The sequence below is a fragment of the Phalacrocorax carbo genome, chromosome 7, assembly GCF_963921805.1.
Source record: "Phalacrocorax carbo chromosome 7, bPhaCar2.1, whole genome shotgun sequence".
Classification (NCBI taxonomy): Eukaryota; Metazoa; Chordata; class Aves; order Suliformes; family Phalacrocoracidae; genus Phalacrocorax; species Phalacrocorax carbo.
The window spans coordinates 23,555,382-23,576,402 of NC_087519.1; the positions used below are offsets into that span (position 1 = coordinate 23,555,382).

At 41.2% G+C, this 21,021-nt stretch overlaps 1 protein-coding gene across 8 annotated transcripts in view; it reads left to right on the forward strand.

Annotated features, from left to right (window-relative positions):
• MYO9A (myosin IXA) overlaps nt 1-21,021 on the forward strand; it is a 193,473-nt gene that overhangs the window by 28,124 nt on the left and 144,328 nt on the right. For all 8 annotated transcript variants that reach the window (XM_064456908.1, XM_064456909.1, XM_064456914.1 and 5 more), the window contains exon 2: nt 5,595-6,516. In XM_064456908.1, coding sequence (XP_064312978.1) covers nt 5,674-6,516 — 843 coding nt within the window. In that variant the 5' untranslated portion in view covers nt 5,595-5,673. The remainder of the gene's footprint in view (nt 1-5,594; nt 6,517-21,021) is intronic.

Consider the following 21,021-nt stretch of genomic DNA (forward strand, 5'->3'; position numbering starts at 1 on the left):
GTTGTGTATTGGCAACTTGTTGTGCCAGGTAAAGTGGAGGCTTCTGTCCTGAGCCTCTGCAAGCGTGTCTCTGCTCCTGCTTTCATTTGCTGTTCTACTTGGGGTTGTCTCACTGCACTGGTGTCTTATTTAAGTGCTTCAGTCCAAATAAACTGCTCTGGAGGTGTTTAAAAGACATGTATATGTGGTTCTTAGGGACATGGTTTAGTGGTGGACCTAGTAGTGTTAGGTTAACGGTTGGACTCAATGGTCTTAAGGGTCTTTTCCAACATAAATCATTCAATGAGTGTCTGAAATTTATCCAAAAGAGCTTTCTTCTGTATAAGGAGAATCTTGGAGTGCTGATTGTGTGTCCCATCCTGTCCTGCCCCTTCCCCCTGTCTCCCCCATCCAAGCTTATCATCCCTTTTGAAGGTCTAAATTGCAACTACAAACTTGCACTATAACACATAAAATTTTTGTTTATTGTGTTAGAGGTTTCATTCTTTTGGGTGGAACTAATTTTATAGATATTTTGCATGCAGCTTTACTACAAAACAGTCTCCTGCCTTCCCCACACCAATACTTGGGTCCATACATGTGCATTTTAGGTAGCACTACCTCAAGCACTTGCGCCACGAGGTTCTTTGAGACAGATTGATGTAGATGATTAAGCAATGATAATGATCAGCAAACAGTGGGAAGAGAAGAACATGGTGAGTACAGAAGAGAAGGATGATTAAAGGAGTGGGTTAAGCATTTTATAGATGATCAAATGAACTGACATGTAAAACTGTGCAATAATGACCAAGATGTTGAGCATCTACATGGGCTTTCTGCCCATCTAGGACATGGTAGTTTTTACAGCATCAGCCGTCAGAGATATATCGGTCTGGCATCAGTTTTGATGTTGTGTGGATATTATTTCAGGTACCAGCAGCTCAAGGCTATTTGCTGCTGCAGAAGAGAAATTTGGAGAGCTCTTGTGCTGATAGATTAAGCAGAGAACTATGTTTAAATTGGCCTTTTCTTTATCAGATTTTTAAAGTTTATCTATTTCAGGAATTTCTGCCCCTTGTGGTATGTGTTTTGATGTACCACTGGATGGATAAATCCAGGCTGCCTTGAGCCACCGAGCCTGTTCCAATTGCCTGAGGATTGGGAAATGGGGAGAAGGTTTCACTATTTTTCTATTCCCTTGTCTGGGTTATGGGATGTTATGATAAAACCAAGTGAACTTTGCTTCCAGAATTACCCTTTTAGCAGCCTCAATGCTGACAATAATCTCTACTTTTTCCAAATCATTCAATGTTTGGCAAACTCTGTCCATGATTTTAGGCTTTAGTTGTCACAGATTATTTTTGATGGGTGCGGATGCTTTATTTTGGATTTTTGCCGAGCGTTGCTTATACTGTCCCTGAAAATGAAAATACTGAGATCTGTCTTTCTGAGTAGAAAAATAAGAAAAGGCATGACCAAAAGCCTCCGTTTCAATTACCTTCTGAAGGTAATTGGAGTATCCTCATTGTCTGATATCCCTTACAGAATAACGCTTGCTAAACAGTGCATCCCCCAATGCAAGAGCACTCACTGTATACGGTCTTGTATACATTTAATTTGAGAAAGCCCATTTGGTACCAGTGTTTATGTATATTGAACTGTGGTAAACTAGTAAAAAATTGCATAGAATGTAAAAGTAAGCTACTATTTACAAGTTCAGTGTATCCACAAAGCCTAGTTGGCTGTCATAATTTTAGTATGCTTTTTCTGTCAACCTGCTGGTAATCAGATTATTACTGTGATTTTTGTGAGGGCCTCTGAACTCCTTGGAAATATTGAACTATTTTGTTATGTAGGAGGACACAAGGCTTAATTTGTAACCTCACATTTGCTTGGAGATCATGCTTTTTGCATTGCAAGTAGAATTCTGTTATGATAGTAAAATTGAGCAAAATCAGTGTGCAGGATCAATTTGAGTAAGCTTCTTCATTCAAACATAGAAAATGGAAAGGATATAGAAAATATTAGGATGGAAGTATACTGGCTTGAAGTGTCATAAATTCTTCCTTTCACAGGCATGCATACTCCATAAATTTTGGCCAGAGTGTTCATGGGAGTTGGCAATTATTTCTGGTCTAATGTATCCCCTGGGTTTCTACCTCCCATGGGATCAGCATCCTGTTACTGCTGCCTTCATCCTTGCCAAAGCCAGTCCATGAGTGAAGCAGCTGAGTGATAGCTTGGTGGTAAAGTCAGTTCATCTTATAACCTGCCACTTAAGTTGGCTACAGAGCCAAGCATCCCCTTTCAGTAAGACATTAGCTTTTCTTTTCAGATATAAATGACTTGCCTACCCAGATGTAGCGTAGTTTTTTTATATGCTCTCATTTGAATGTAAAGACGTAGCAATGCAAAATGCCTTTAATTAAAATAGTGCATAGTGTGAGTATTCACAGGTTGTGAAATACTTAACTCTTGTTTTGGTCTTTTCACATCCCTATTCAATTTTTTTGTGTCCAAATGCAAAAATACCATTAATTTCAAAAGTCATATAAAAGCTAGTATGACAGCCTGCTTAAACAGTAGTCATTAGGAGCCTTGCTCCCTGACATTTGCTAATTATCTCATTATGCATTTTTCATTGCAATATTGAAATTTCATTGCTTGAAAACTGACTGTCCGCAAGAGGCGTGTTTGATGTTGAGCAGAGCCAGGCTCATGTGCATCAGTGGTTGGGAGACCACAAGCAATTATCTTCATTAATGTTTCTTTGACCTAACATAATACTCCGAGACATGTTTAGCGTTATTAAAAGTAAATAATGTGGCATTAAGAAATTTAGTGAGGTCAGAAAGGTGTTAGTCATTAGTGGAAGCTTCTGGCTTCTGAGTGGTTTTGGGGAGGATTTGCCTCTTCTGCGTTCCCAGAGTTACTGGGCCTTTTAGCATCTCCAGGGGTTCATGCTTGGCTCGCGATTCTGCTGGATTCAGGTTGTTTGGATGCAGAAGACACAGATGTTCGTTATTCTGCAGAGTCCATGTAGCATAAGCTTCTATAGAGAAGTGAAGAAAGCTTTTGGGTAGGTGGGGTAGAATGGCCTGATGCTTTACAGAGAATTTTTGAGCTTGCAGGTATTTGAGGAGAGGGAGGAAATAGGAGGGAAGGTCTATTTACTCAAGCTGACCAACTTAGAATCCTGTTTGCAGTTCTCTTGTGAGTCAGCAGTCTTAGATATGCTCTGATAACTTGAATAAAAATAGCCAGTCCTCTTGTAAGCTTTTTGAAGTAAAATCTTGGTGAGGCATTATCTAGCTTGTGTTGGGTTTTTTCTTCTTTTCCCCATTCTTGAGCAAAGGCTGGTGCTGGAGTCTCAGAGCTAGACAAAGACAAACAACCCAGCAGTTAACTGACATAATCCCTGTTGCATCTGTACCTATACTAAACCTATATGAAAGCAGCTGGAGCGCTTCCCAGTATATAATATACATCCTGCTACCAAGCAATGCTCCGTGAATCCATGCCAGATATATTTCACTGTAACATATTAATATCTTTGCTTGGAAAAGCACGTGGCTGGAGATAATACACTTAATGAAATATTGGAGTGAGAAACAATACAGCGTGAAATAATGCTTTTTATTTAAGGACCTCAGGAATGCTTGTAGTAAATTAAACAACTCTGCAAATCCCAGCCTTGTGTGGATGTAGATGATGGGTTGGCTGTGTTTGGACTGAAGGTCTTGGATCTGGGCACTTGGGGAGGAGTGCAAGGACAGGGTGACCATGTGAAATGCTTCCTCTGAATACTCTTCCTGACATTGAATATCTGACAATCAGGAGCTCCCTAAACCTGACATGATTTTGACCTCATGGTTTTTGGCCGTTCTTGAGTGTTTTGTTGACACCGTCAGGGAACCATCATAGTTGTGAGGTCTTGCTCCTGTGGGACCGTGCTCAAGGAAAAGCTCAGTGCGATTCATAATGTTAGGATGCATGTTACGTAAACTTTTCTCTTTATTAAATATCACCTGCCACTTTATTGCCTGAATCCTGGCTGTGAGGGTCCTCTGCATTTCTTTGTAGTTACCTTTTGTCTTTATATTGGAATGACTCTTAACATCTTCAAGGGGAGTTTGGAGTTTTTTAGAACCAATTAGTGGAGAACTGAGGGCCACTAATTCTGGAATCGCCTTCATTTGAGGCTGGTGGTGGGGCGTTTTCTCCTTCTAGTGGTGAAGTTTAAGGAATATCTGTGCATTTGATGTTTCAACACCAGAGATCTGTGGTTTTTAAGCAGCATGAGGGAAATAAAAAGTGCAATTGTGCAAGTGAGTTGGCTGTAAATGCTTCATATCTGATTTCAGATATGGACATCTTTGGAAAAGGTTGACTTGGTGAGTGGAGAAGTGCTGCTGTTTGAATCCTGATGGATTGAGAATCTCCTGGACAGGAAGAAAATGGAGTTTATCTATTGTTCTCTGGCACAGGACCATGGGGTAACGTGTCTAGGGCAAGGACCAGATCCACAAGGGAAGGTGATGGTCACTTTATCCTAGTGTGAAGCAGCTAAAATTGGAGGGTGTTGTGTACCAAACACCCATGAGAGGCTGATGATTCTTCTCACAGTCTGGATTTCAGAGCAGCTGTAGGTGAATTGAGTTGATATAAGGTCCTCATCCCAGGAGTGTTGGAGCAAAGCATCAGGTGTATCAGCAGTGTGTGCTCTTGGGTGGGTCCCCATGCAGGAGTTGCATGTCCATTCAGAACTTGGAACTTGTGACCACTGAGTAATTCAATTTTTTTTTTAAACTTGTGACTAGGCAAATCATTGTGTTTCATGAGTCATTTTGAATGGTGTTCAGGAAGGCCTTTGAACTGACAAAGAAGGCATTTTCGTTTTGGTTGGAGTATGCCTTTAAGGTGATATTTTGAAGTCTTTCTTTTTTAGGTTAGCGTTTTATGCAACTGTTCAAAATCTTAAAAGGTATAGTTATCTAACAACATCTAGAAAATATGTAATTTATGTCTATGGGTAAGTCAGTGTTGGGAAAGTCAGGGGGTGTATTCCAAAGTCACGGTTAGCTGAAAGATGCTTTCCCGAAGTTTGCCTACTTCATATGCAAACATGGAATAGAGGCACTAACTCTTAAATAAGTTATTTGGTAATACTAAGCGATAAGACTGTACCTTCTTTTGACACGAGGAGAATGCCAGTATTGATTCAGTAGGCCATCTAGTATGTTACTCACAAAATACTGATTTTTATTCTCCATAAAATACATCAAAAATCAGAGGGTCTGTTTGAATCTTTGATGCCTCGGAGCCAGGGGAAAGTTAGTAAAAGCTTGAGGTGCTGTGAGTAGTTGTGTCCAAGTGGAAGAAAGCCTGAGGCAGCTAGGGTGTTTGTGTTAAGTATCTTTACTGCAGCTTTGGTGGGTTAAAACCCTGCTCCCATTTCAGATGTCGGTTGGGAATCGTCAGTTGTCGTCTTAAGGTGATGAGTATCATCACTTGAGTTGCTCTGTTGCATCTTGTGGTGCATGTCAACCATTTTTCAGGGATGCCTACCAAGATAAAATGTCTAACATATTTTTGTTTTGCTTCTTTGTCTTTAGCATTGCTAACATGATGACCTGACACCGTACAGGACAGTCCTGACTATGCAGCGCAGGTACTGATGGGAAAGGATCCAATATGAGTGTAAATGATGTTGGAGGAAGACGACGCTTTGAGGATAGTGAGTACACGTTGCACATATACCCCGGGAGCATTGCAGAAGGGACTATCTACTGCCCCATCACTGCCAGGAAAACTTCGACAGCTGCTGAGGTGATCGATTCGCTAATTAATAAACTTCAGCTCGAGAAAACAAAATGTTACGTCCTTGCCGAAGTGAAGGAGTTTGGTGGGGAGGAATGGATCCTCAACCCTACGGACTGTCCAGTCCAGCGCATGATGCTGTGGCCTCGCACGGCCCTGGAGAACCGCATCAGCGGCGAGGATTATCGCTTCCTCCTGCGGGAGAAGAACCTGGACGGGTCCATTCACTACGGGAGTCTCCAGTCCTGGCTGCGGGTGACGGAGGAGCGTCGCAGGATGGTGGAGCGTGGCTTCCTTCCCCAGCCGCAGCAGAAGGACTATGATGACTTGTGCAGCCTGCCAGACTTGAACGAGAAAACGCTCCTGGAAAATCTCAGAAACCGCTTCAAGCAAGAAAAAATCTACACCTATGTAGGCAGCATCCTCATCGTTATTAATCCGTTCAAGTTTCTACCGATTTATAACCCCAAGTATGTCAAGATGTACGATAACCATCAGCTGGGAAAGCTGGAGCCCCATATTTACGCTGTGGCAGATGTGGCTTACCATGCCATGCTTCAGCGGAGGAAGAACCAGTGCATCGTGATTTCAGGAGAGAGTGGGTCGGGAAAGACACAGAGCACCAACTTTCTGATTCATCACCTCACCGCTCTCAGCCAGAAGGGATTTGCCAGCGGAGTAGAACAGATTATTCTTGGAGCTGGACCAGTGCTTGAGGTAAGATGAAAATGATAGTAGCGTGGAAACTTTTTAATCATAGGAGAGAGAAAAAACAAATGAACCAAAACAAACACAAACAAACAAACAAAAAACCCAAAAAACCCTCTCCAAAACAAACAAACAAAAAACCAAACAAAAAAACCCAACCCAAACAAAAAAAAACACAAAAAACAAGTAGTTGGGGTTTTATTATGACACTAGTCTGGGGTCATCTCCTAAATGCTGATAATAAAATTACAACGGTATTAGCAGTAAGAGGAGGATGTGTTTCTGCCTGTGGAATCCTACCTGCTTCAAAAAAACCCCAACCAACCAAAAAAACCCAACAAATGGCTTTCTGACAAATTTATTAATGCTGTGTTTTCCCTCAAGTGTTTCTTAATATAGTTATATCTCTGTGATTTTTCAGTTTGAAAATGGAAATGAAAAACTGTTTCTTGAATCATTGGTAGGCTGGCTTTTTAGTGTGTTGAAAAGATAATTCATTGCACACAGTATATTGATATTGTATTTACGGAGTTTCTGTGCACTCAACTTCACTGAGCTGGGGAAGAGATCAAAGGTAACTTTCATGGTCAAAATTTTATTTTCTAATCATGAGTACTTGCTTTGGCTGGTGTGATTAGTTACTTTATGAGGCTTTTTCTGGGGAGGAAAGGAGGTTAGGTGAACTGCACCATTGACTTTGCAGATATGAAACTCTAAAGAGGGATACAAGCATTTCTTAATTAATTTGCCTTGAGTTTGTCCCATAACTCTTTGAAATGGTTTTCCTTAGGCTTGCCAGTGTTGCTTAAGAGTCATGTTTGTTAAAGCCCGTCCTCACGTGGGTGACCTGAGCATCAGCTTCATCTGTGCTGTTGTTGTTCTTTGAAGCCATGGTACAGAGAGGTTGCTTGACTGCTGTGTTTTCTTGTCTGAAAATAAAAAGTGGTTTTGACTAAAGGACGGTAAAACTCATGGATTTTGGGGGTTTTATTTTCTATTTTGAAAGGGTTTTTTGGCAGTTGTAGACAAAGATATCTACACTCTGTGTCAGACTCATTAATGGAATATAGAGGACTTGGGTCAGCTTCAGCTACCAGCAGAAGACTGGGAATCAGAGGAAGAACTAGTGGCTGTGGATGTGTCTCGCCTAAGGATAAGTGAACAGCTTCATTTTGCGAAGCCAACAAGTTTTTTCTGTTTTTGTGCTAGGTAGAATGGGTGGAGCTAACTTAATCTGGAGTTAGCAAATGATTAAAGGCATTTGGGATGGGCTTTGCCCTGAAAAGCAGCAAAGCTGTGTAAGAAACTGAAGGTAAAGAAATTAAAAAGGCGCCTTTCCTTTGACAGTCTGCATGAAACTGTGTGTTAACTCTTTTAAAGCACACAGGCAAGCAGACTCCCTGTTCTTGCACTCACCAGTGTTCCTCCTGTTGCTGTGCAAGAGATTACAGAGCAGTTTCCTGCTAGAGTCAGTGAGAAAATATTGGACTAGGCTCTGGTAGTCTGCGATTAATGGTTGTTACTGTGGTGAGCCGATTAGGTGATCACATTAATTTAAGTAAACGTGTATGAAAACTACTGCATTCCACCTTCAGTCCTGTTATTTATTTGAAACATTTGCATGCCTGTTTGGGTTTTGGTATGCTTTTTAAGGCATCTTGTCCAACCAAGGTCCACTTTATAGTTCTCTTAAGTAGTGTCAGAGAAAGCATCTCTGTCTAGCTTGGATTTCCTGAGGTGGAGAAGAGAGATCTCCATGAACAAGAAGGTGGAGGAAAGTTTTGGAAATTTTTTTTTCCTTCTTAAATTCTACTTTTTTCAGGGATCTTCTTTGTAGTTGCCCCTTAAGTACTGGTACACAGTGATGAGATCCCCTCTAAGCCTCCTTTTCTCAAGGCTGAACAAACCCAGCTCTCCCAGCCTATCCTCGTATGGCAGCTTCCCAGTCCTTTGATCATCTTGGTGGCCCTTCTCTGGACCCCTTCCAGCCTGTCCACGTCCTTTTTGTACAGCGGGGACCAGAACTGTACACAGTACTCCAGGTGTGGCCTGACAAGCGCTGAGCAGAGTGGGATGATGACTTCTTTCTCTCTGCTGGCGATGCCCTTTTTGATGCAACCCAGCGTCCTGTTGGCCTTCTTGGCCGCAGCAGCACACTGTTCACTCATGTTGAGCTTCCTGTCCACCAGGACCCCCAGGTCCCTTTCCACAGAGCTGCTCTCCAGCCAGGTGGATCCCAGTCTGTGCTGCACTCCCGGATTATGTTTTCCCAGGTGCATGATCTTACGCTTTTCCTTGTTGAACTTTATAAGGTTCTTGCTGGCCCACTCTTCCGGCCTATCCAGATCTTTGTGCAGAGCAGCTCTCCCTTCTGGAGTGTCTACTTCCCCACTCAATTTGGTGTCATCAGCACACTTCATCAGGCTACACTTGCTGCTGTTATCCAGATCACTTATAAAGATATTTAATAACATTGGGCCCAATATCAATCCCTGGGGGACTCCACTAGTGACAGGTTGCCAGTTTGAGAAAGAGCTATTTACCACCACCCTTTGGGTGCAGCCTGTCAGCCAGTTCCCCACCCACTGCAGAGACCACTTGTCTAGGCCATAATGCATTAATTTCTCCAGGAGGAGACTGTGGGGGACCGTATCAAAGGCCTTGGAGAAGTCCAGGTAGACAATGTCTGCTGCCCACCCCATGTTAACCAGGCAAGTCACTGTGTCATAGAGGGCCACCAGGATTGTCAAGCACAGTCTGCCTTTAGTGAAGCCATGCTGGCTTTTTCCCAACCATGAAAGATTAAATCATTCTTGAAAGATAAAGTCATTGCTTAAAGTCAAACAAGCTTATGTCCAGAGGTGAGAAATAGAGGATGCCCATGTGCTGCACATTGCTTTTCTTTCTCTGCTTGCTGTTGTTTTATGCTATCGAGCAGGGAGAGAGGGTGGAAGCGATTTCAGGATGGTGCAGTTTTGAAGATCCCTGGTTATCAGGATCCCTGTTGTTACCCTTGTTTTTCAGGATCTGAAGTTGAAGTCTACTTGCTTGGGTCTTGGATGGAGGGCAGCAGTGCAAATGGTTTACTGGTAATGCTGCTTTGGTGGTCACCACTCACTTCTTCCTGGGAACTGTTGTGTGTGTTGGGATTAGGTACAGGGGAGGGATGCACAAAGCTTTCCTTTCACAAGATCTGCAGCTGTTTTTAAGGGGAAAAATATAAACCCCAACCTGAATTGTACCTGTTATTTCTTTTGCTTTTGGAACAGAAGTTTGCGTTCCTTCGCTCTGGCAGCTGGACGGCTGCTGTTGTGCTTCTTTAGTTGCCTCCAGGTCTCTTGGAGAAAGTGAGGGTAATCCAGAATTTTTCTTCTGCTCTGCCAGCACCAGTACCAAATAGTCACAAATCATGCAGGCTTAGAGATAAAATGTGCATACTTGTGCTTTTCCTTCCCTTCCTAAAGTTTCCTAAAAAAGGGATCTTCAGAGAAGATCTGTTGTAAAGCGTTGTGTTACCCTGCCAACCATTTGCCGATTTGACCTTTTGATTCCTTTCATTTGTGGTTGAAATACGCTTTTCGCTTCTCTAAGTTTAGATGCCAAACTTGTGTATTCCCCCCCCCCCGCCCTTTTTCTTCATTCTTCTCCCCTTCTCCAGACACCTTCTTCGATTCCCTTGTTTTCCCTCTGCATATTTAATTTTAAATTATGTTCAGCTCAGGCTTTTCTTTTTAGGAGTCGCTGACATACCTCTTCGTGCTGAGACTTCTGATTTGGGGAACGGAGCACAGCAAATAACAGTTTACTCGGACCCAGTAATCTCTTTTTCTTCCCCTGCTTGCAAAGTATCTCTGGTAATGTGTGTTTGCACCAAGCCACTCGTTCCTGGGAATGCCTTTGCTGTCATGCTCACAGGGCAGGAGTGGAAGCGGAGCAAAATAAGATTTTTTTTTTTTTAATTTATTTTTATTTTTTTTCCCTTACAGCTTTGCTGTTTTCCTAATTTACCTTTTTTGAATAGCCTCAGGGTATTGTTTGTGATTGTTGTTGTTGTTGTTTGTTGTTGTTGCATGAGATTCCTGTGAGCCTTGTCCAAAGTACACTTTTGGGGAGAGTTGTCAAGGCAGGCTGTTATTGCCATCTAACCACAGTAATATCATCCAGTAGTTGCATGTAGCAGTGACTGCAGTAAGGGGTGTGTTCTGAGACCAAGCGTCTCCTTTTAAAGTGTAGTTGACATAAGGAAAAAGAAAATCCATAGGACTTAAATGGGGTTTAACAGGCAAGCTTGTTTTGTAGTGGTGCTCCTTGGAGTGGTTGCAATAGGCCTTTTTGGTTTTTGGATAAATCATATTATAAAATATTTACATATTTATATTTTGTTTGTGATAAATGATATTACTTAAATGCCATACTTACTTTTCTCATAGCAAGGTTCCAATTGGTTTGGAAAGGTGATTTTTTTTTTTTTTTCCTGTGTTTTCCTCCACTTTCTTATAAAGAACGTTTTTCCCTATAGAAGATTGCTTTTTCAGCACGGTATCCGTAGAGCTGAGCTTACCAAAATTTTGCCCTCTGGATATTTAGTTTTAAGACCAAGCTTCTCATATTAAATTGTTTTTATATAGTGACCAGAGGAAGAGTTGCATGTGCTGCAATTCAGTTCTGTTTCTGATAGGCTTCATGCGATACTTTAGATGAAAACATTATGCTCACCTTGATGCTCAATCAGGGACCCAGAGTGCATAACTTTGCTGCAATGTAGGTAGTTTGTTTTTCAGTTAGATGCCAACCCTGATATTACTTTAAAAAACCATCAGGGTAGCGATTAGGCAGATGCTTTACTCCAATTGCACTTTCTTTTGGAGAGGGGAGCTTCCCATAGGCAACTTGAGCAGGCCATGAAGTGTTTTTACTTCATTTCTAATTCCGAAAGCCACAATTAAAGATTTGCTCTAAAAAAAAACCCCAAAATGTTATCACAGGACTTCCAATTCAGTGTAGTGAGACACTTAGAAGGAGGCTGCCTGGAGACATTGTGGATGCCCCATCATTGGAAGTGTTCAAGGGCAAGCTGCAAAACCTGATCTAGTGGAAGATGTCCCTGCCCATGGCAGGGCTGTTGGACTAGATGATCTTGGGAGTTCCCCTCCCACGCAAACCATTCTGTGATTCAATTAGTGGTCTACCTGGAGAACTGTGGTTTAGCCACAGGGCTATTTTACCTCATAGGCAGGTAACTTGTTCATGCCAATTTAGGACAGTGTTTTAAGACCCTGTTTTCTCTTTAATTAGATTAGCTAGAAACATTCAGATGAACTTTATATTGGAAACCCAGCTTGTTTTCATAGACTTAAACCTTTAGAGGTGGGATGTTGGTGTGCTGCTCCCCAGGCATCCCTGGGATCGTCACCTTGCACCAGTGCATGGTGCAGCACGTGAGCATCCTCCTCCCTTTGGTGCAGAATGAAACATAAACCATGTTTCAGCTTTCCTGGGGAGATTTGAATGCAAGTTAATTTACTACATCATGTTACCTTTTTTTTTTTTTTCTTCCCAGTTCTCAGCAAAAATGCAGAAGTAGCAAATTCTCCCTGGCTCAGGTATGCCCAGAGGTCCCTGGACGGGTATCACATGAGCCAAGATCTAAAGTAGTCTGCACTAGATCGTTTTATCATCTGTAACTTTCTCATAATTTCATTTGTCACAAGAAGCATTGCAACGGCAACTACAAAAACCAGACATGTTTTCTAAGCAGCTGTTTACATGCATCTTCAAATGTCCCAGTGGGGATTTCGCAATTTCTTTTAAAAAACAAAAAAAAAAAAAATCAAACAAGAAATGTTTCTGTGGCAGGGTGAGGAATGCTGCCGGTGGTGGAGGGTAGCTGTTGCTGTCCTTCACAGCTGATGTGCATCTGCAGCATCTATGCTGGGGAAAAAAAAAGGAGTTGATTGCTTGAACTGCTTTTGAAAAAATTGCAGTTAGCCTTTTGTAGTGTCAGCAATGCTATTTGCATTCCCAATAGGTGGTGGTTTGCATAGAAACCTTAGGAACAGCAACTGGAATTGCTTTTTAATTTCTGGAGCAATATTACACAATATATGTGTTTTGTATGGGGAAGTTACAGCTCCAGTCTTAAGATCTAGAGGTCTAAAAGCTGTTATTTTTAAATTTTTAATCCTGACTGTTGGATTGTTAGATGCTGCTTACATTTTCCTCTAAAAGATACTGAATTTTATTTTATAGGACTTTGTTGTGGTGATGTATAGTCTCCTTCCAACTGAACTAAGCTCTTGCAGCAGCGGCTGAAGAGCTGGCTGCTCTTAGGTGCAAGTGAAAATGATACCGCGCTGCCAAAATTTCAGTCGATGCTGCTGAATGTTTCCAGAGTTAAACAAAGAGCTATTGAGCAGAGTTTAAAAAAAAATTTTTTTTTAAATCAATTAACTAGAAGAACCGGGCGTATCCTGTGCTTTCAGTATATTCAGCTGGCACTGGACAAAGCAGAGGTGGTAAAGCTAAATGTGCTTGTATCCTCCACTGCTGATCCCAAGCAATTTGGCTGGATGTATGCAAGGCCTGTAGTAATCCCAGGTAGGACCCAGCTCTTCCGGCAGATCGCATTCCGTTAACTCCTGCAGCGCATAGCCAGGTTAAGGGGTTGCTGCTTTTATACAGCAAATTATGGTGCAATTATTTCACCGCAAGAGAAGGCGTTATCAAATCCAACATATTTGTACTTTTACTTGGAACAGTATTAATGTGAGGTGTTATGATTAATTTAGCCTTCAAAGAAATTTCAATCAAAGTATACAATTTATTGAATAGAGACAAGCAAGCAGCGCTGGATGCACGGGGGATCCTTCCGCCTAACGTGCATACCGTCATACGATACTACAGGGTTTATATTCAGTTACTTAATTAATAACAATTAGTAAAAACACGCCTAAGTTTACACTCTTTGGTCAGTGATAAGCATTCCACTTGCCGTTGGTCAGCCGTATTTAAATTAGCCACGCTTGCCATGTAGATGAGCACGCATGCTCTTTACAGGTGTGGGGGGGCAAGTCTTTTTGGTCCTGAATTGGGTCGGTGGTCGCAATCTCCCCCTGCCGGAATTACCTTTCCCCCAGTTTTCATGCTTCAGCGCCTCCTGAGCCAAGAAGTTCCCTGTTATCACTGCTGGCTGATTTGTGGCCTTCCCTTATCTTCTTTCTCTCCTTTGTAGCAAGATGTTTCCACTGTTAGTCCTTGAAGTTACTGAGTTGTATCCTTTTAGGAGGCCTCTTGACAGTGAAGCATTCATTGTTAATGCCGTCTTGTCTGGCCTAAGCATTATTTATTATCTTGTTAAAATTCTCAGATGTTAGTTTCTACTCCTAACTAAAATTCTTTCTTAACAATTAACTACACAAATTGTCAATCAACATCCCAACCATTAAGACAGTTAACAATTCAATTGAACACTGAACGGCCTCTCCGTTACACAAGCACAAACAGAACGGTCAAATGCTAGAGGGTCACACTTCACCGTGTGACTCTAGCATTGTTCCATATTGACACGAATCAGACGAACACATTTTACAATCCCTCATCTTTTCTTTTTATGGCATTGATTCGTGTTTTTGTTTCCAATCTAGTCAATACTTGCTGAATTGGTATCAATTTTGGGTCTTCTTTTGTCTTTATTATCATCAAGGAATGAGTTTTCTTTTTCCTTGTTTCTGGATCAACAGGTATTGCAGTTATCTGCATTCCTTGTATAACCGAGTGTATTAGTCTAGTAAAACAGGGTATTAAACATGGAATTACTAACAGTCCTCCACATATTCCCAGTACAGCTATTCCAATTTTAGTAAGCCAATTACCATCCATAAAGTTCCACCCTAATTCTCCTAGATTGATTCCATTCCAAGTTTGAACTGGGACGTGTGCGATTTTCTTAATTTCTTTTACAAGTTCATTTACAGCTTTTCCTTCATCATCTATTTCTAGACAACAGTTACTAAGGTTAAATTTTTCACACACTCCTCCTTCTTGTGCTAGCAAATAATCTAAAGCTAAGCGGTTTTGATACAAAGCAGTTCTCATTTTGGTGTTCTGTTTTGCAATTAATCCAAGTGCATCTCCAGTCTTATTTACAACTATTTCTACCACAGCCTGTAATCTAATTATTCTATTTAACATATATATATTGGGGTCCTGTAGCTTCAAGATCCATCTTCTGCCCATGTAGCTGGATCATAATAAGCAATAATCCTCTCCGGAGGCCATTCATTATCTTTCCAATTTCCAATTTGTAAGCTCTGCTTATGACGTTTTGTTTTTTTTTTTCTTAACTCATCAGCCTCAACATACACTTGGATTCCCAGTCGCTCTCCCCGACTTATGGGTAACAGGAAAAAACTGGGTCTTATAGTTCCCAATACACAAGATCCTGTCCAATTCTTTGGCAAATATGCATAAGCCAGTTTGCCGCAAATCTAATACTGTCCTTCAGGAGTTGGCCAACCTTTTGGTATATTTGTTCCATTGGTCCAATTCTTAGATTGATCATTCATCTCCAGTGGGTTTCCCCACTTATCCCAATTGTTCTGAGTTTCATTCCATAGGTAACCTCCCTCACACTCTAGATTACCTACTGGTCTTCCATTGTCTTTTAGATTCTGCCAGCAACTCCTTCCAATTATACTCGTCTGAAGCACCCATTGTTGTTTCCTATTACTCTTTCCCATTGTTTTCCAGACTTGGGGGTTACTTATATTGCTCTCCATAGCCTCCCATGGCCATCGTTCACCCTGGTTTGTCCCACCACAAACATAACAATTGGTTACATTCAGTGACTTCGCAATGTTTTCAGCAAGATTTACAAATAGATTTTTAGCAACTGTGGGAATTTCATATTTTACCCCTGTTTCTATTTCATGATAAAATGCTATAACCTTACTTGTTCCAATTAGTCTTCCTACTTCCGAATTTGTTTTCATTTCTACCCAATATTGGTAAGGGAGTTCTTTTGGATCATAGCATACGGTCCTGTTACCTTCTCTGCATAAAGCATACTGGGTCAGATTATGAATGCAGCTTCCTATTTCCTGGCCTTTACAGTCGTAGACAGTATGATATACCAAAGCTTGGGAACTTATCTGTCCCCTTCTAGTGGTTATCACACATTGACTGCAGTTGTTTGTCACAGCCAGGGTTAAGGAACTCACCCCAAGCAGGACTAGAAGAGGTCCGGTAAGGGCCATAGTGATTGGCGGTCACGGCCCAAAGGGGTTGCAGCCCTTGGCAGACCTTTTCAAACCACAGCACCAGTTCCCTATCCGGTCTTGCCCTCTTCCATAATCTTAAGGGGTGTCCTTTCCTGAGTTACCTCAATGTATTTAAGGATTCGTATGCTATGTCTGAAAGAAATCCAGGGTATACCATGGATAGCCTATTGCTATTCCCAGGAACCAATATTTAACTGATCCTTGTTATTGACATATTGTCTCCCCTGATGGGTATTCATTTAGGAGCTTCTCCGTTTACCAATTCTACAGGAGTAGTCACAATAAAATTCCCACAGCAACTTAGCTTATGTTCCTTGACGATGTCCTCATCAGGTTCTTCTGATGGTTAGCTTAGTTTCTCCGGGTTCAGATGTGACTGTCCACTCCTTCACTGGACCTTTCACTCGCGACACATGTGTCCACCCTTTTTCAGCAGTTCTCACAGCCGTTTCTGTAGTTAATAAAACAAGGAAAGGTCCTTCCCAAAGGGGAGATAAGTTTCTTTCTTTCCATGTTTTTATTAGAACCTTATCTCCTGGTTCTAACTGATGAATTGCAAATCCTAAAGGTGGTGTCTGGGCCACCATCCCAATCTCCCTTAACTCTTTTAATCTTTTTCCAATGGTAATTATATATTTTTGGATACTATGGTCTTCAATTATATTATTCCCCAAAGGCATCCCTTGAAAGTAGGGCATGCCATATAACATCTCATATGGTGATAATCCAGTCTCACTGTATGGTTTAGTTCTTATATTTAACAGTGCCAATGGTAAGCATTTCGTCCAAGGCAATTGTGTCTCAATCATTAATTTAGCCAATTGTTGTTTTATTGTTTGATTCATTCTTTCTACTTTCCCCGAACTTTGTGGGTGCCATGGAGTGTGGTATTCCCACTGAATGCCTAAAGATTGACATAATAGTTTTATTATTCTGGAAGTAAAGTGTGTGCCCTGGTCAGAATCAATGTACTGGATTATCCCATATCTAGGTATCAAATGTTCCAATAAAATTTTTACCACCATCTGTGCTGTAGCCCGTGCTACAGGGTAAGCCTCTACCCATTGTGTCAAATGATGTATTATTACCAATAAATATTTTATTCTCCCTACTTTAGGTAGTTCAGTAAAATCTATTTGTACTTTCTCGAAAGGTCTGTAAGCTGTTTTTCTCCCTCCTATTGCTACTTGTCGAAACACTTTCTTATTTACCTTTTGACAAGTTAAGCATCCTTGTGTAATCTGCTTTGCTATTTCAAAAATCCCAATACAGCCAAATTGTTTAAGGAAATGATCACTTAACGCCTTTGTACCCCAATGTGTTTGCGCATGCAAACGTTCCAATATTTGTCTGGCATAGGCTTTCGGCAGAATTTCTCTCCGGTCAGGCAATATCCATTTTCCTTGTTCTAACTTAGCCCCTATTTTTTCCATTTTTATCTTTTCTTCAGGGGTAAACTTCTTCTCTTTCTCCTCCTGTGTTTTTTTGCTGATGTCCTCCTGTGTTTGTACTACATTAATTTTAGCGGCCCTAGTTCTCAGGGCTGCTTCCTGGGCCTCTTTATCCGCTAAATTATTCCCTCGAGTTCGGTAATCTAATCCTTTTTGGTGTCCTCTCACATGTACCACTGCTATTTCCTTTGGTTCTCTTAATGCTTTTAAAATTTTTACTATTAATTCTTGATGTATTAGATTTCTCCCGTGAGTATTAATTAAACCTCTTTCTTCCCAAATTTTCCCAAAAGTATGGACTACCCCATATGCGTATTTAGAATCTGTAAATATAGTCCCGCTTTTGCCTTTTAATAATTCCAGGGCCTTACAGAGGGCATACAGCTCACAAGCTTGAGCTGACCATGATGGACTCAGGGGTCCTGACTCCACAAGTTCTAGGTCCTTATTAATTATTGCATATCCTGATTTTCTTTTCCCTTCCACCACTCGGGAGGAACCATCTATAAATAGCACCTCCCCATCTTCCAACTCAGTATCCCTTAAATCTGGCCTCACCTTAGTCTGGGTCTCAATTACCTCTAAACAATTATGTTGTAATTCCTTCTCTGATGACTCTCCAAACAAAAATTGTGCTGGATTCTGGGCAGAAGTCACCCTCAATTCTAAATCAGGGGAGTCTACTAGTATTGCTTCATACTTTAGGATCCGGCTGTCTGTTAACCATTTTTCTGCCTTCTGCTGTAAAATATTTCTGACATTGTGTGGGGTATACACCTTTAAAGGAGCACTAAAAGTAATTTTTCGAACTTCCTCTATTAATAAGGCTGTGGCAACCAGAGCTTGGAGGCAAGCAGGCCATCCTCTGCTTACTGGATCAAGCAACTTAGAGCAATACCCCACAGGTTTTTTGATTCCTGCCCAGTCCTGAGTAAGAACTCCATATGCTGTCTGGTTTGATGTATTTACAAAAAGATAGAAAGGTTTTTCTAAATCTGGGAGGCTCAATACAGGTGCTTGTATTAATGTCTTTTTTATTTCCTCGAATCTCTGGTCATCTTCTATGTACCACTTGAGTTGGTTATTAGTTAATTTCTCATATAGGAATTTTACCTTTTCTCTATAATTTTCAAGCCACGGTCTACAGTATCCTAATAATCCCAATATTTGTCGAATTTCCTTTTTAGTTTGTGGGGGTCTCAAGGATAGAATCCCAGATATCCTATCAGGATCTAGCTTCTTCCTTCCTTTACTCAGCCAATGTCCTAAGTATTTTACTTCCTGTTCCACAAACTGTAGCTTTGATCGGGACACCTTCAATCCCTTCTCCCCCAGAAAATTTAACAATTTAATGGTGGCCTCTCGGGTCCCCTCTTCAGTTTCTCCTGCTACTAATAAATCATCCACATATTGTAATAATTTTACCTCCTTGGGTAATGTAAAATCTTGTAAGATTTTCTCTAAAGTTTGTCCAAATAGATTTGGTGACTCTGTAAACCCCTGTGGTAGCACAGTCCATCTTAATTGTTGTTTTCGTCCTGTTTCGGGGTCCTCCCACTCAAAGGCAAAATAATTTCTGGATTCCTCATCCAGAGGACAGGCCCAAAAAGCATCCTTTAAATCTATTACACTATACCAAGTATATCTAGGAGAAATATGACTCAGTAAAGTGTAAGGATTTGCCACCACAGGGAACTTAGTGATCGTTCGCTGATTTACAGCTCTTAAATCCTGTACCATTCTGTATGAGCCATCCGGCTTCTTTACAGGGAGGATGGGTGTATTATGGGGTGACATACATGGTTCCAAAGTTCCTTTTTCCAGAAGTCTGTCAACTACAGGTTTTAATCCTTTTCGGCCCTCCCTGGGTATAGGATATTGCTTGATTCTAATTGGGCGATAAGGGTCTATCATTTGAACACTTATGGGGTCCATTTCTATCTTTCCAATTTCCCCTTCTTTATACCACACTGAGGGGTTAACAGCTTCTTCGTCTTTTTGTGTTAAAGTGTATAATTTAATCTGCAATTTATCTCCTTTACTCTGAATGCCCAAATTTAACTTCAAAATCAAATCCCTTCCTAATAAATTGTACTCCGCTTCAGGGAGCAAAAGTAAATCATTAAGGCAAATTTTCTTTTCTGTCTCTATTTCTACATCTTTCAAAATTGGTACTTTAAAAGGTTCTCCTTTTGCCCCAACTACAGACATATAGCTCTTCCCTTTTTCTATTCCTTTTGGAAGTTTTTGAATGGTTGATTTCTCAGCTCCTGTATCTACTAAAAATAAAACTTCCTCTTTATGGGGACCAATTAATAATTTTATCAAGGGCTCTGTTGATGTTGGAGTCCCCAGAAGATATAGCCCCTGACACCCCTATTCTTCTTTAAACATTCTCTCATCTTGTTCCCGTTTTCGGCAGTTCTTCTGAACGTGTCCTCTCTTGTTACAGTAGTAACAGACGGGAGTTGTAAATCTCTCTCGGTAAGGTTGTCGCGGGGGTGTCTGCTCTATTTTTTTTTCCCTTTTCTCTCCAGACGGAGTCTTATTTTTCTGACTTTCTCTTACTGCTGCTACAAAAATTTTTGCTTTTGCTTTCTGTTTTTCTTCATCCCTTCTAACATAAACTTTTTGGGCTTCTCTAAGTAACTCCTCTAATCCTCTTTCTTGCCAGTCTTCCAGCTTTTCTAATTTCCTTCTTATATCCCCCCAAGATTTAGCTACGAATTGTGTTCTAAGGATTGCGGTCCCAGCCACTGTATTCGGATCAATTCCAGAATACATTTGTAAGCTTTTCCTCAACCTCTCCAACCATTCTGTTGGAGATTCTTCTTTTCCTTGTTGTTCATTAAATGCTTTATTAATGTTTTGCCCTCGGGGAACCGCTTCCCTTATTCCCTGTATGATTAACGTTCTCAAATCCCTCATATTCTGTCTTCCTTGAGGTTGTTGATGATCCCAGTGGGGATCCACATTTGGCCATTTCTGATCTCCCGGGAGCCCTGCCTGATTCTGTCTTTCCCAAATCCTTATTCCAACTTGCCTAATCATTCCCCTTTCTTCAGCAGTAAATAGGATTCCTAAAATGGACTGTATTTCTTCCCAGGTATAAGTATTGGGGCCTAGGAATTGATCTAGTTTTTCAGATACTCCGAGGGGATCATCTAATAGGGTCCCCATTTCTTTCTTAAAGTTTCTTACATCTGTGGTATTTAATGGGACTGCCACAAACCCGATGCCTCCCTGATTGCCTCCGAGGGGTACCTCTCGTAAGGGATATAGACAAGCCCCCTCAGATACGGCAGTCCTACTTCTCGTACATGCAGCCGGTGGTTTATCTAATTCCGGTGCTGTTGGTGGGGGAGGCAGGGATAACAGTGGGACTGGTGGAGATACTACGGCCACTGGAGGGGAAGCCGCTGCCAGAGGTGAATTATTAGGATATGGGGGCGGCAGGTTATCCAGTGGTTCCCATTTATCATCTTTTTCCCTTCCTTTTTCATTTTTATCTCCTTCTTCTTCCTCAAAGTTTTCATCTCTTTTCTTTAATGTAAGTATTGAGGCTGGAAAAGGACGTGAAGTCCTGATCCATAATTCTGCATATTCACTTTCCTCCTGACTAAAAGGTTCCTTTGAATTAACATATATATTCAAGGCCTGGCAAATCCAGTCTTCAAAAGATCCAAAAACAGGCCAAAAGACAAGTGGTCTTAAAGGTTTCTTCGGCCATTCAACCATACAATATCGAACCAATTTTAATTTACTTTTTCCTTTTCTGGGGCCCC